At 38.3% G+C, this 14,353-nt stretch overlaps 1 protein-coding gene across 2 annotated transcripts in view; it reads right to left on the minus strand.

Annotated features, from left to right (window-relative positions):
* LOC125266903 (ras-specific guanine nucleotide-releasing factor RalGPS1) overlaps nt 1-14,353 on the minus strand; it is a 206,867-nt gene that overhangs the window by 34,760 nt on the left and 157,754 nt on the right. For both annotated transcript variants that reach the window (XM_048188026.1, XM_048188025.1), the window contains exons 9-10: nt 3,230-3,367; nt 3,011-3,104 (exon numbers count right to left, since the gene is read on the minus strand). In XM_048188026.1, the coding sequence (XP_048043983.1) occupies nt 3,011-3,104; nt 3,230-3,367 (232 nt within the window). The remainder of the gene's footprint in view (nt 1-3,010; nt 3,105-3,229; nt 3,368-14,353) is intronic.

The following is a 14,353-nucleotide window of genomic DNA, read 5'->3' on the forward strand; positions in this document are numbered from 1 at the left end:
ATGATCCAAAAAAGAGAAAATATCCAGTGAGAGGCAGTTCTGTGGGTGAAGATGTCTTGTTGATGCCAGACTTGATGTCAGAATGACCAGACTGGTTCCAGCTGATAGAAAGACAACAGTAACTCCAATAAACACTCTTTGCAACTTAGATCTGCAAAAGAGCATCTCTGATCACACAACACATCTAACTTTGAAGCAAATGATCTACAGCAGCACTCCTGACAGCTGAGAACAGAAAACTGAGGATATAATTCACACAAACTCACCAAAACTGGACAACAGAAGATTGGAAAAACGTTGCCTGGTCTGATGAGTCTGGATTTCTGCTGCGACATTCAGATGGTAGGGTCAGAATTTGGTGTAAACAACATGAAAGCATGGATCCATCCTGCCTCCTGTATCAATGGTTCAGGCTGCTGGTGGTGTAATGGTGTGAAGGAGATTTTCTTGGCACAATTTGGGCTTCTTAGTACCAACTAAGCATCATTTAAACACCACAGTCTACCTGAGTATTGTTGCTGACCATGTCCATCGCTTTATGACCACAGTGAACCATCTTCTGATCTACTTCCAGCAGGATAACGCACCATGTCAATAAGCTCAAATCATCTCAAACTGGTTTCTTGAACATGACAGTGAGTTCACTAGACTCAAATGAACACCAGATCTCAATCCAATAGAGCAGCTTTGGGATGTGGAGGGACGAGAGATTCACATCATGGATGTACAGCCGACAAATCTGCAGTATCTGTGTGATGCTGTCATGACAATATGGACCAAAATCTCTGAGGAATGTTTCCAGCGGCTTGTTGAATCTATGACACGAGGAATTAAGGCAGTTCTGAAGGCAAAAGGCCAACCTGATACCAGCATGGTGTACCTAATAAAGTGGCCAGTGAGTGTATATTTTCAAAAATATGCAAATTTTTGATTTTTCAATCAAAATTTACATTTAACATATTTGCCATGGGGCCAGAGAAAATGTTGGTCGGGCAAGTAAAAATGAGCAGGTCAGAGGAAAAAAAATCCTTATTGTTGAGCCTTGAGTTTCATTTTTTGTTTCCTGGTTACATAACACCATTTTTAGTCCGTTTCTCCCCAAACCTGTGCTTAAGGCATGTGACGTGTGATGGATGTATTCCCTGATACTGCATACTTGAAACTGAAGAACTCTGATTAACTCTGACATTTACTGATTGTCCGTCGTCAGCACAGGATTCGGTCCAAGCTAAAAAAACAATCATTTAAAATGAGCTAAATGAAAGATTGATATTGGGAAGTGTTTATGTCTGAGCCTTTCACGGATGACCGTCCACAGGAAATGGAGAAAAAAGACATTTGCTTCTCAGACAGGTACAAAAGATGCTGAGAAACATGATGATTTTGTTTTACATCTGCTAAAGATGACTGTTAAAGGACATTTAAATTTTATAAACACAACACAAGATAATATTCCATAATTTTGTGCTAATATGATTGCTTCAACAGACGAATCTTTTTCAGCGTGGGTGATATCAGGATATTGTACTCAGTGTCTCATTTCCCCTCCCATGTTGAGACATCAATATCAGTAATGTACTTATTATAAAGTGCGTGCCAATGATAACAGCCTCTTCACAATGTTGAGACGAGCGGTCCAAAGACAATCACTTATCCCGCAGGGTAAACATTTAAATCCAGCATAATCAGAGGCTCTTTTAACTCTCTCTGATGAATTGCTAATTTACAAATTTACTTCGCAGCTGTTCATGATGGAATGAGGTCGAAAGGAGAACTTTAAAAGTTCACACTAAAACAAAGACAGAATTACTGCATTCTTTTTAAAATGACATTAAAGGGTTAGTTCTCCCAAACATGAAATTTCTGTCATTAATGACTCGCCCTCATGTCGTTTCACACCCGTAAGACCCTCGTTCATCCTCGGAACACAAATTAAGATATTTTGAGTTTTTTCATCCTCCATTGAAAGCAAACCTACTACAACATTCAAGGTCCAGAAAAGTAGTAAAAACAGTGGCTCGACCTTCATATTATGACGCGACTGGAATACTTTTTGTGTGACTTTTACAACATGATTAGGTAATGCGTGGCGCATCGGTGAGCTTTTGTGGTTAAAAAGTATATACATTTTTAATTTTTAAGATAATGACTGATCGTTTCACTAGATAAGACCCTTATTCCTCGTCTGGGATCGTGTAGAGCCCTGCAATGAAACTGACATTTGGACCTTCAACCCATTGGTAGCCATCGAAGTCCACTATATGGAGTAAAATCCTGGAATATTTTCCTCAAAAACCTTCATTTCTTTTCGACTGAAGAAAGAAAGACAAACATCTCGGATGACACGGGGGTGAGTAAATTATCAGGAAATTTGAATTCTGAAGTGAACTAATCCTTTAAACACAACTCTGGCACAGAATTGCTGGAAGCTTTTGTGCAAAAAATTACATGCTTTACCTTTAACCAAATTATATGATTTGGAACAACTGCATATAAGGATTTATATCTCGTTGGTTCCTCCATGTGTTTGTACTCACTCGGCCTAGACCCTGCTGAGTTTAAGCAATGCAATTTCATGTTGCTCAAACTCACAGAACACCCAGTGTTTTAATAAAAACACATTGCATTTGTGTAAAACACTATTTAATGGTACAATGAAAATGTCTAAAGGCGGTTACAGTTTCACCACATTTATATGATGACTTTGCTTCTTACTGTGCTGACCACCCAAAAATCTAATCACGGTGTTGTTTGCCTATAAAAGCAGTGACCCGTGAATTCCCAGTGTCAAATGCCTTGGGATGCCCGCCTAGAAAAAAAAACAAATGCAATCATCTGCTATTTCCTGATGCTCTGCCTTAAATCATGGGTCTGGCCGGCGGATCGCCCTCACTCTGGGCTGCTGCCGGTGCCACGCGTCCTGCTAAAGTCATCATGTCGTTTGAAGGAGCACCACTGCATGTAAAATCCCTTCGCATTTTACCTTTGAGACCGCCAGCTCCTCACTTACTTGAAATTGTCGTCTTCCACGAACTTTTGAAGCTCCTCGATGTAGCGAACAGACATCAAGTACTTCTGCACATGCGGGAGGGTCACGAGGTGGTCTGTGAGGAGGTTGAGGGTCAGACGTGTGCACGTATATAAACACACATGTATATCAATCTGAAATCCCCCCACATATTTCACGACTTAATATTCAGCGAAACTAACTGAAAGTAAATGAACTGACCGTATGTACAGGACATCTGGAGGTCAGAGATCACCCGGAGGATGTTGTTCATCTGATTGGTTCTTTGCTGAGTCTCAATGATGCTGTCAGAGGCTGGATAGGCCGAGTCGATGTAAATCATGTCCAGCAGGTAGATCCCTGTATGTGAAAAATGGAAGAGACACAGACTGTAAGTATTAATGTTAATTTTGGATTCAACAATATAAACATTTGATACTAATAATATAATAATGCCAGGATGATGCATCACCATGAAAAGACTTTTGTCATTATCAACAGCTGACTGTACATTATCTGGCTACTAAAAATAAAAAAAAAGTAGATAGATAGATAGATAGATAGATAGATAGATAGATAGATAGATAGATAGATAGATAGATAGATAGATAGATAGATAGATAGATAGATAGATAGATAGATAGATAGATAGATAGATAGATAGATAGATAGATAGATAGATAGATAGATGTACATACCTTTATTTCAATCATTTCAAATAAAAAAAAATATTTTATTTAAACAATGTTTTTGGAAAAAAAAATTAAATACATTTATTTTAATAGAAAATAAATAAATACATTTACAGTATATAATAATAATTTAAAATGTATTATAAATTATGTAAAAATAAATTTGATATATGTATATATGTACAAATAAATGTAGTTAATAAAAAACAATGTGATTGGAAAAATTGTTAATTTTAATTTCAGTTAATAAATTTAAACTATTTATTTCTAAATTATTTAAGCAAATGTATTTAAATGAATAAATAAATACATTATTTAAATAATGTTTTCAAAAATGTATTTGGAATTATTTAATTAAATGTATTTAATGAAATATTATATTTTTATATCACCATAAATGTAGTTTATAAATAAACAGTGTTTTGGGGAAAAAGATTTCATTTATTTCATTTTAAAGAATTATTTCATTAATTTATTAGAAAGAAAGAAAGAAAGAAAGAAAGAAAGAAAGAAAGAAAGAAAGAAAGAAAGAAAGAAAGAAAGAAAGAAAGAAAGAAAGAAAGAAAGAAAGAAAGAAAGAAAGAAAGAAAAACAACAGTTTTTTGTCAGATAAACAGTGTTTTGGGGAAAAAGATTTCATTTATTTCATTTTAAAGAATTATTTCATTAATTTATTAGAAAGAAAGAAAGAAAGAAAGAAAGAAAGAAAGAAAGAAAGAAAGAAAAACAACAGTTTTTTGTCAGATAAACAGTGTTTTGGGGAAAAAGACTTCATTTATTTCATTTTAAAGAATTATTTCATTAATTTATTAGAAAGAAAGAAAGAAAGAAAGAAAGAAAGAAAGAAAGAAAGAAAGAAAGAAAGAAAGAAAGAAAGAAAGAAAGAAAAACAACAGTTTTTTGTCAGAGCACTACATGCTGATATCTGTACAGAAATACTCTGTTTACTCATGTAAAACTTTAAGAATGATTATTTTAAGTGTATTAAAGAGACTGAGATATAGCACCGTCATGCACCGTTATGCTGTATTACCTCAGTCAAGCTGTGATACACATGATACGTACTGACTAACAAGAACCAGACATACACGGCAGGAACAACTGGACACTACTGCCATTAATTTATCCCAGAATGCATCTTTATTTAGAGGGGAGGTAGAAATTGCACAACTGCACGGCATTCACAATTGGTCAAAGAGTAAAAGCTGGTCAAAGAGTAAAACATGCGATGAGATAAAAAATGATCATGTGAAGATCTGAGGCAGTCATGCTTAAACATGTCCCATGTGTGTATCTTCAATATCAGGCTGTGTTTGTGATGACGGCATACTACTACAGTATACTACTAGTTCATACACTCCAGTATAAACTGAACACGCTGAACTCTTACAGAAACAGTCCACACAAAAACATGTTTTCTGCATCATTTACCAACCCCTTCATGTTGTTCCAAACCTTTATGACTTTCTTTTTTGTGTGGAACTTAAAATAAGATTTTGGAAAAAGTCTGACCTGCATTAGTGTGGCTAAGCGCCAAAAAAAGCACCATAATCAGTTTGGCAATATAAATCATCCACCGTCTACTTTTTATTGCATGAAAAGGAGCAGCTCAGACATATAGAAGCCAATTTCCACCACATAAAAAAAAATATGCTTTGGTAAATCATAATTATGACAAAACTGTAGAGATTATGAGATACTAAGTCATAATTAGTTGATAAAATTTGGAGCGGTTAAGGCCTGGGTATAGTTCATTTTTGTTTTAAACAAAAAAACATGCTTTGGTACATTTACATTTTGACAATTTTTTTATTTATTTTTTTTTTACAGAAATCGCTTTTTAAGGACTACAACAAACGGCTGGTAGGGACTACAACAAGCTTCTTCCCGTGTTAGTGACATCACTAAGCCTAAAATTTACATAAACCCCGCCCACGAGAACACACAACAAAGGGAGTGAGGCCATGTTGGGCTGCTTTAGAGAAGAGGAAGAGTTGTTGTAGTAGAGCGTTGTTGTCATGCCGTCATTTTTTACGCCGGACTGCTTCACAAACGAGGATCAATTCAACGCTGTATTTGCACAAAAGATTAACATGACGGCACATGCTAGTCGATGAGATGAATCAACTCCACAGCAACTACATCAATTTATCCACTAACCATTCAGAAACGTCCAGTTTCATTCTAAAAGTTGTAACTTCTTCCTGAGTCTCTCCATCAGTGTCGACTCCGGTTTGAACAATGTAAGGCTGAACACCGTTACTGACAATCCTCATTTTGGCTGCGTGAGATTCTCCAGCTTTGTTGTTGTAGAGCAACCGAAGCGTGAGCTGTTAAAGCTCCGCCCTCTTCTGGAAAGGGGGCCAGGAGAAGCAGCTTATTTGCATTTAAAGGGATGCACACAAAAAAAACAGCGTGTTTTTGCTCAAATAGAGGCAAATTTGACAAGCTATAATAAATGATCTGTGGGGTATTTTGAGCTGAAACTTCACAGACACATTCTAGGGGACACCAGAGACTTATATTACATCTTGTAAAAGGAGCATTATTGGTCCCCTTTAAATTTTGGGTGAACTACTCCTTTAATTAGATAATGAACAAAAACACATGCCGCCAAATATGATCCATAGTCTGAATTAAACTCGAGAGATGCTGAGACAAACTACTGAGAGTTAAAGGCCTTCAGATGTGTTCAATGATCCTCAGTAAGAAACACTGAGTGACAGCAGCAGTTCGGATGTGGAAAGAATGAAAGATCGCTGAGGTCTGTGGAGAGTGAGAGCAGATGTATGAGGCATGTGGCATGGCTATGGAGGAGATGGCATGGCCTCCTGAAAACCGCAGTTTCTCTAATGCACTCAATACAGGGTCACACTATTTTCTCATTATAATCATTGCAGAATCCCCTTTTTTCTCACGGTCTCTGAATCGTCTCGATAAAGGATTCAGTCTCTTTAAACCCCTCTTTTCCAAGAGCCTATTCTGCTCTGATTGGTCAGATGGCTCAGGTTGCTGTGATTGGTCGAACAAAACTCTTCCAGCCTCAACTGTAAATACAGTGTTTGAGGGCGGGGCAAAGTAGACATTCTCGGGCAACCAATGAAGACCATAGATGGAAATTATGCAAATTAGTTACAAACCTACGTAGATATGTTACAAAAGCTTTGGCAGATCAGAATCGATTCCTTCTCTTAGAAGACATACCTTTATTTATCTGCACTTTGATCTTTACAACATTGCAGTCCTTTTACATTCACTAACAGCTATATTACATACTGCATGAAAGGTATAGCTGATCAATTATCTCAGTTGGACCTGCATATGTGAATAACCTTTGTGCAAATATAACGTCTAGCAGCAGTACTGCGGTTTTCATAGATGAGCTTAAACACACTGAATCTTTCAATAAAAAACAAGTTTATCTTATACTGGGGAAAGCGGCTGGTACTCTAGCAAATAAATGTTTCAATGGAAACCACATGGCTGGATTCAAACCGAGAGAGGAAGTCCTCACAATCTAATAAAAGCATAAATCAAACTAATATATAAAACAAGGCACATGCCAAAATCTGCAGTCGAACAGTGGTGCCCTGGTAGTGATTACTTGAGCAAATGACCTGGAGGGGTTGTGTAATGCGTATGGTTATTTATGGAGCTCAGGATAAACTGCTCCAGGGTGCTTGTCCTCAACAAAACACATGGAGATGTTCATCTGTGCTGTTTAACAAACAAATATTTAAATAAATGACCCGAATCAGTGACACAGCATGAGGTTCTATTAAAAACCTGAACTCATGTGAGCAAGAAACTGTGAGAGGAAATGTTATCTGTTTCATGAATAAAATTATAATCATATCCCTCCATCCATCTTTCTATAATTCCATCCATCCATCTTTTTATCTATCACTCCATCCATCCATCCATCACTCCATCCATCACTCCATCCATCACTCCATCCATCCATCCATCCATCTTTCTATCTATCGTTCCCTCCATCCATCCATCCATCTATCATTCCATGAAACCCATCCATCCAATCGTTCCATCCATCCATCCATCATCCTTCTATTTATCACTCCATCCATCCATCTTTCTATAATTCCATCCATCCATCTTTCTATCACTCCATCCATCCATCTTTCTATCACTCCATCCATCCATCCATCTATCATTCCATGAAACCTATCCATCCAATCGTTCCATCCATCCATCCATCCATCATCCATCCATCGTTCTATCATCCATCCCTACATCTCTCTATCGTTCCATCCATCCATTCATCCATCCATCATTCTATCCATCCATCGTTCCATCCATCCATCCATCTATCATCCATCCATCCATCCATCATTCCATCATCCATCTTTCTATCTCTTGTTATATTCATCCATCCATCTTTCTATCTATCGTTCCATCCATCATTCCATCCATCAATTCAATCCATCCATCCATTATTCCATCCATCATCCATCGGTCCATCCATCCATCTATCCATCCATCCATCCATCCATCCATCCATCCATCCATCCATCGTTCTATCCATCCATCATTCCATCCATCCATCCATCCATCCATCATTCCATCCATCAATTCATCAATCCATCGTTCCATCCATCCATCCATCCATCCATCCATTGTTCTATCCATTGTTCTATCCATCTATCATCCATCTTTCTATCTATCGTTCGATCCATCCATCCATCTATGATTCTATCATCCATCCATCCATCCATCCATCTTTCCATCTCTTGTTACATCCATCCATCCATCCATCATTCCATCCATCAATTCAATCCATCCATCCATCCATCCATAAATCAAACTAATATATAACACAAGGCACATGCCAAAATCTGCAGTCGAACAGTGGTGCCCTGGTAGTGATTACTTGAGCAAATGACCTGGAGGGGTTGTGACCCGAATCAGTGACACAGCATGAGGTTCTATTAAAAACCTGAACTCATGTGAGCAAGAAACTGTGAGAGGAAATGTTATCTGTTTCATGAATAAAATTATAATCATATCCCTCCATCCATCTTTCTATAATTCCATCCATCCATCTTTTTGTCTATCACTCCATCCATCCATCCATCCATCCATCCATCCATCACTCCATCATCCATCCATCCATCCATCATCCTTCTATCTATCACTCCATCCAACCATCTTTCTATCACTCCATCCATCCATCCATCTTTCTATCACTCCATCCATCCATCTATCTATCATTCCATGAAACCTATCCATCCAATCGTTCCATCCATCCATCCATCATCCATCCATCGTTCTATCCATCCATCCCTACATCTCTCTATCGTTCCATCCATCCATTCATCCATCCATCATTCTATCCATCCTTCGTTCCATCCATCCATCCATCCATCCATCCATCCATCCATCTATCATCCATCCATCCATCCATCATTCCATCATCCATCTTTCTATCTCTTGTTATATTCATCCATCCATCTTTCTATCTATCGTTCCATCCATCAATTCATCCATCCATCCATCCATTGTTCTATCCATCTATCATCAATCTTTCTATCTATCGTTCCATCCATCCATCCATCTATGATTCTATCATCCATCCATCCATCCATCCATCCATCCATCCATCCATCCATCTTTCTATCTCGTTACATTCATCCATCCATCCATCCATCCATCCATCCAACATTCCATCCATCAATTCAATCCATCCATCCATTATTCCATCCATCCATCCATCCATCCATCGTTCTATCCATCCATCGTTCTATCCATCCATCATTCTATCCATCCATCCATCCATCCATCCATCTTTCTATCCATCGTTCCATCCATCATTCCATCCATCAATTCATCAATCCATCGTTCCATCCATCCATCCATCCATCCATTGTTCTATCCATTGTTCTATCCATCTATCATCCATCTTTCTATCTATCGTTCGATCCATCCATCCATCTATGATTCTATCATCCATCCATCCATCCATCTTTCCATCTCTTGTTACATCCATCCATCCATCCATCCATCCATCATTCCATCATTCCATCCATCAATTCAATCCATCCATCCATCCATCCATCCATCCATCCATCCATCCATCAATTCAATCCATCCATCCATCCATCCATCAATTCAATCCATCCATCCATCCATCATTCCATCCATCAATTCAATCCATCCATCCATCCATCCATCCATCAATTCAATCCATCCATCTTTCTATCTAATGTTCCATCCATCCATCCATCCATCTATGGTTTCTTTAGGGTCGGTAATATTTTTTTAATGTATTCATGTTTTTAACCCTCTACCACACGCATTATGATAAATCTATAAAAAAAAATATTTGACTCTTTTTCTTTTCTTAGAATGGCTTAACTTAAAGTGCTGTAAAAAATATTTTGGAAAAAAATATTATTTTAAGGTACTTTATGATATGTTGCCATATGGCAACAACAACATACAATAGTGGAAATAACTTAGAATAAGTGTAAGTGTATATAGTTAATATTTTTCCTCAGAAATGTTGTTTGTATTGAATCAATTGGTGCTATTATAAGCTTTAGCAGTAATTATAAACAATACCTTATACTTATTTTCCAACATCTTGTGCTTTTCCATTCTCTTTTGCTGAATAATGCTTTATATTCTTTAAATTTCATTACATTTTTCATGAATATTATTTAAATTGCAAGTGTAGACAGTTAAAAACAAATCTAATACTGTTCATCATGTATCATAAAACATTGACATAAAACCAAAAACATTGCAGTTCATGAAAATTCAACATTACGCAATCTTATGAGAGGAAGGTTATGAACATGAACCCCCCATAATCCTTGAAACTTCACCTTTTTTCTGTATGAAACTTCAAAAAGCATTTTTTTTTTCAGAGGTGAGACACATGTAGACATCACATTTTGTGCTCTTCACCCTAACAATACACTTGCAGCCATTTGCACCTTCCTTTTTGAGACACCATGGTAGGCCAGTGGTTGGCAGATCTCTGATGTTGATTTAATCCATAATATAAATGCCATGGCAGTCCTTAACATACGACTAATCAACATTATATCACTAGCATTAATGTTGTTATTGTTACAGCTTAACAGACTGCAGCTAACTTTTGCTAGCTATCTAACCTATTATAATAATGTCATTCCATTATTGCGCAGTGTTGCCATATGGCAACACAGACATTTTATCGATTTACCAAAAACTAATTTCATAAAAACTTTTTTGAGTGGTGAATATGTCATCATACCTTACCTGAGAGGATGTTAACATTTTTTTTGTGAATGTGACATGGGCGGGTCCTTGTTTGTGACGTTTTAGTTTGCTTTCAGCAACTACCGACAAGAGACAGCAGTCTGTCAGATATCGCGTCACAGAAAAAAAAATTGCATGTCATGTGACTTAACCAAAGCACATCATTGGCTAAACTAAGGTCTTTTCTTACCAACAAAAAAAACTAGAATGTTCTCTTAAAGAGACGGTGGCAAGGAAATGAACATAAAGAGTATGTTGTCATATGGCAACACTATGCGGTAGAGGGTTAAATGTTTTTTTCACTCACTAAAGGGCCGTTCACACAGAACGCGTTTTCTATTCCATTGCGCTACTTTCCCATTGTTTTTCTATGTAAACACGCGCTTGGCGGACATGCATGACCGTTACGCTCGCGTCTCTTGCAGCGCCTCACACATGAGCGCCGCGTTTTTAAGACGCCGTGTCAAGTTAAAAGAATTTCAACTTTTACACACAGCGCCGCTCATCAATGTCAGTTCCAAAACAGTGGACCAATCAGAAGTTCTCGGAGGCGGGGCAAGCGTTGCGAGTTGGCATGACAACTGTTTTATATAATGGCAACATGGCGGAGGAGGCGCTCATTAGGGCCCAAGCGAAAATTCGCGCAGGGCCCTCTTGTTTTTCTAAGGATTATTATCTTGTTTTTCTAAGGATTATTAGGGCCCAAGCGAAAATTCGCGCAGGGCCCTCTTGTTCTTCTAAGGATTATTATTAGGGCCCAAGCGAAAATTCGCGCAGGGCCCTCTTGTTCTTCTAAGGATTATTATTAGGGCCCAAGCGAAAATTCGCGCAGGGCCCTCTTGTTCTTCTAAGGATTATTAGGGCCCAAGCGAAAATTCGCGCAGGGCCCTCTTGTTCTTCTAAGGATTATTATTATTTTTTTTTTTTTTTTTTTTTTATTTTTTTTCCGTCTTCCGGGGCTTTTTGGGGGCCTTAACATGCTCAAAAACTCTTGAAAATTGGCACACACATTGGAATCCGCGGCCATTAGGACGCCGGAGAGGCTGGTACCCGGGCGTGGCAGGGGGGCTCGACAGCGCCCCCTTGAAAAAAGTCTGAAAATTTGGTCCATATATTAAACACGCTTGCACGTATTAGTATGAAACTCAGTACACATATAGACCTCATCGGGCCGAACAACTTTCGTGCTCTAAGTTAAACACCACGCCAACAGGAAGTCAGCTATTAAGGGTTGTTTGAAAAACGCATGCTCTGGAATTTGATATACTCCTCCTAGACGATTAATCCGATCGCCACCAAACTCGGTCAGCATGAAGTCAAGACACTGATGATTAAAAATTGCCAGGGGATTTTTGATATCTCGAACGGTTTGGCCGTGGCGAGGCAACGAATTTATGGCGAGAAAAAGGAAACAGGAAATGTGTTATAACGTCTGCATACATATATTGATCTTTATGAAACTTCACGAGTGTGTTCGTTATAGGAGTCTGATCACATGGATGTGACTATTGTGAGTCAAAGTTATAGCGCCACCAACTGGCAGCAGGAAGTGTATCACTTTTTGAAATGTTTTGAGATCACCCTCTTATTTTTACCTGATTTGCTTCAAACTTCATCAGTGTAATGTCAATACACAGCAGATGTAGACCTATGACAGGATTTTTGATATTTGAAATATTGTTGCCATGGCAACAGGTCAAACTGTAATAATATTCTTGAGTGTTTTTGAGGCTCTTAACATGCTTCAAATTGCATGAAACTCGACACACACATCAATATTGTCAACCAGTAGACATGGACAAAGCCATAGAAATGGGCGTGGTGGAGGGGCTCAGTAGCGCCACCTTTTGACAAAAGTGGGGGGGTTAGTTTTTCCTACAATCACCAAACTCGGTACACATATTGTTCTCATCAAGCCGGACAATTTTCTAATTTACATTCATTAGCTCCGACCAACAGGAAGTCAGCTATTTTGGTTTGAATGTTAATTTTTTTGAAAAAACAGGCTATGAATTTTATACTACTGCTCCTACAGGGTTTATCCAATTTACACCAAACTTTTTTTAACTTGTTGCTAACACATTGAAGTTGTTTAATTGCAAACGGATTTTGGATATCTCAAACGGTTTGGCCGTGGCGAGGCAACGAATTTATGGCAAGAAAAGGGAAACAAAGTGTTATAACTTCTGCATACATTAATTGATTTTGATGAAACTTCGGCTTAGTCTTCGTTGTACAAGGCTGATCACATGGATGTGACTATTGTGATTCAAAGTAATAGCGCCACCAACTGGAAGCAGAAAATGTGTCACTTTCAGCATACATTGAGATCACCCTCTTATTTTTACCTGATTTGCTTCAAAATTCATCAGAATAATGTTAAAACTTGGCACATGTAATCCTTTGAAAATGGGCAGGGAGGAGGGGCTCTATAGTGGCACCTTGTAGTGCAGTAAATGTGGAGTGAATTTGACATAGTCCTTTGATGTTTAACCGTTTTAAGTGCCTATTGCCCGCTGTGCACAGTTGCCCTGAAGCCACCGGGGTGGCGGTGCCACCGGGCTTGGGCCCGCCATCGCTGCTCGCAGCTATATTTATTATTTTTTTTTTTTTTTTTTTTTTTTTTTTCCGTCTTCCGGGGCTTTTTGGGGGCCTTAACATGCTCAAAAACTCTTGAAAATTGGCACACACATTGGAATCCGCGGCCATTAGGACGCCGGAGAGGCTGGTACCCGGGCGTGGCAGGGGGGCTCGACAGCGCCCCCTTGAAAAAAGTCTGAAAATTTGGTCCATATATTAAACACGCTTGCACGTATTAGTATGAAACTCAGTACACATATAGACCTCATCGGGCCGAACAACTTTCGTGCTCTAAGTTAAACACCACGCCAACAGGAAGTCAGCTATTAAGGGTTGTTTGAAAAACGCATGCTCTGGAATTTGATATACTCCTCCTAGACGATTAATCCGATCGCCACCAAACTCGGTCAGCATGAAGTCAAGACACTGATGATTAAAAATTGCCAGGGGATTTTTGATATCTCGAACGGTTTGGCCGTGGCGAGGCAACGAATTTATGGCGAGAAAAAGGAAACAGGAAATGTGTTATAACGTCTGCATACATATATTGATCTTTATGAAACTTCACGAGTGTGTTCGTTATAGGAGTCTGATCACATGGATGTGACTATTGTGAGTCAAAGTTATAGCGCCACCAACTGGCAGCAGGAAGTGTATCACTTTTTGAAATGTTTTGAGATCACCCTCTTATTTTTACCTGATTTGCTTCAAACTTCATCAGTGTAATGTCAATACACAGCAGATGTAGACCTATGACAGGATTTTTGATATTTGAAATATTGTTGCCATGGCAACAGGTCAAACTGTAATA

This window comes from Megalobrama amblycephala, linkage group LG4 (assembly GCF_018812025.1).
Source record: "Megalobrama amblycephala isolate DHTTF-2021 linkage group LG4, ASM1881202v1, whole genome shotgun sequence".
Taxonomy (NCBI): Eukaryota; Metazoa; Chordata; class Actinopteri; order Cypriniformes; family Xenocyprididae; genus Megalobrama; species Megalobrama amblycephala.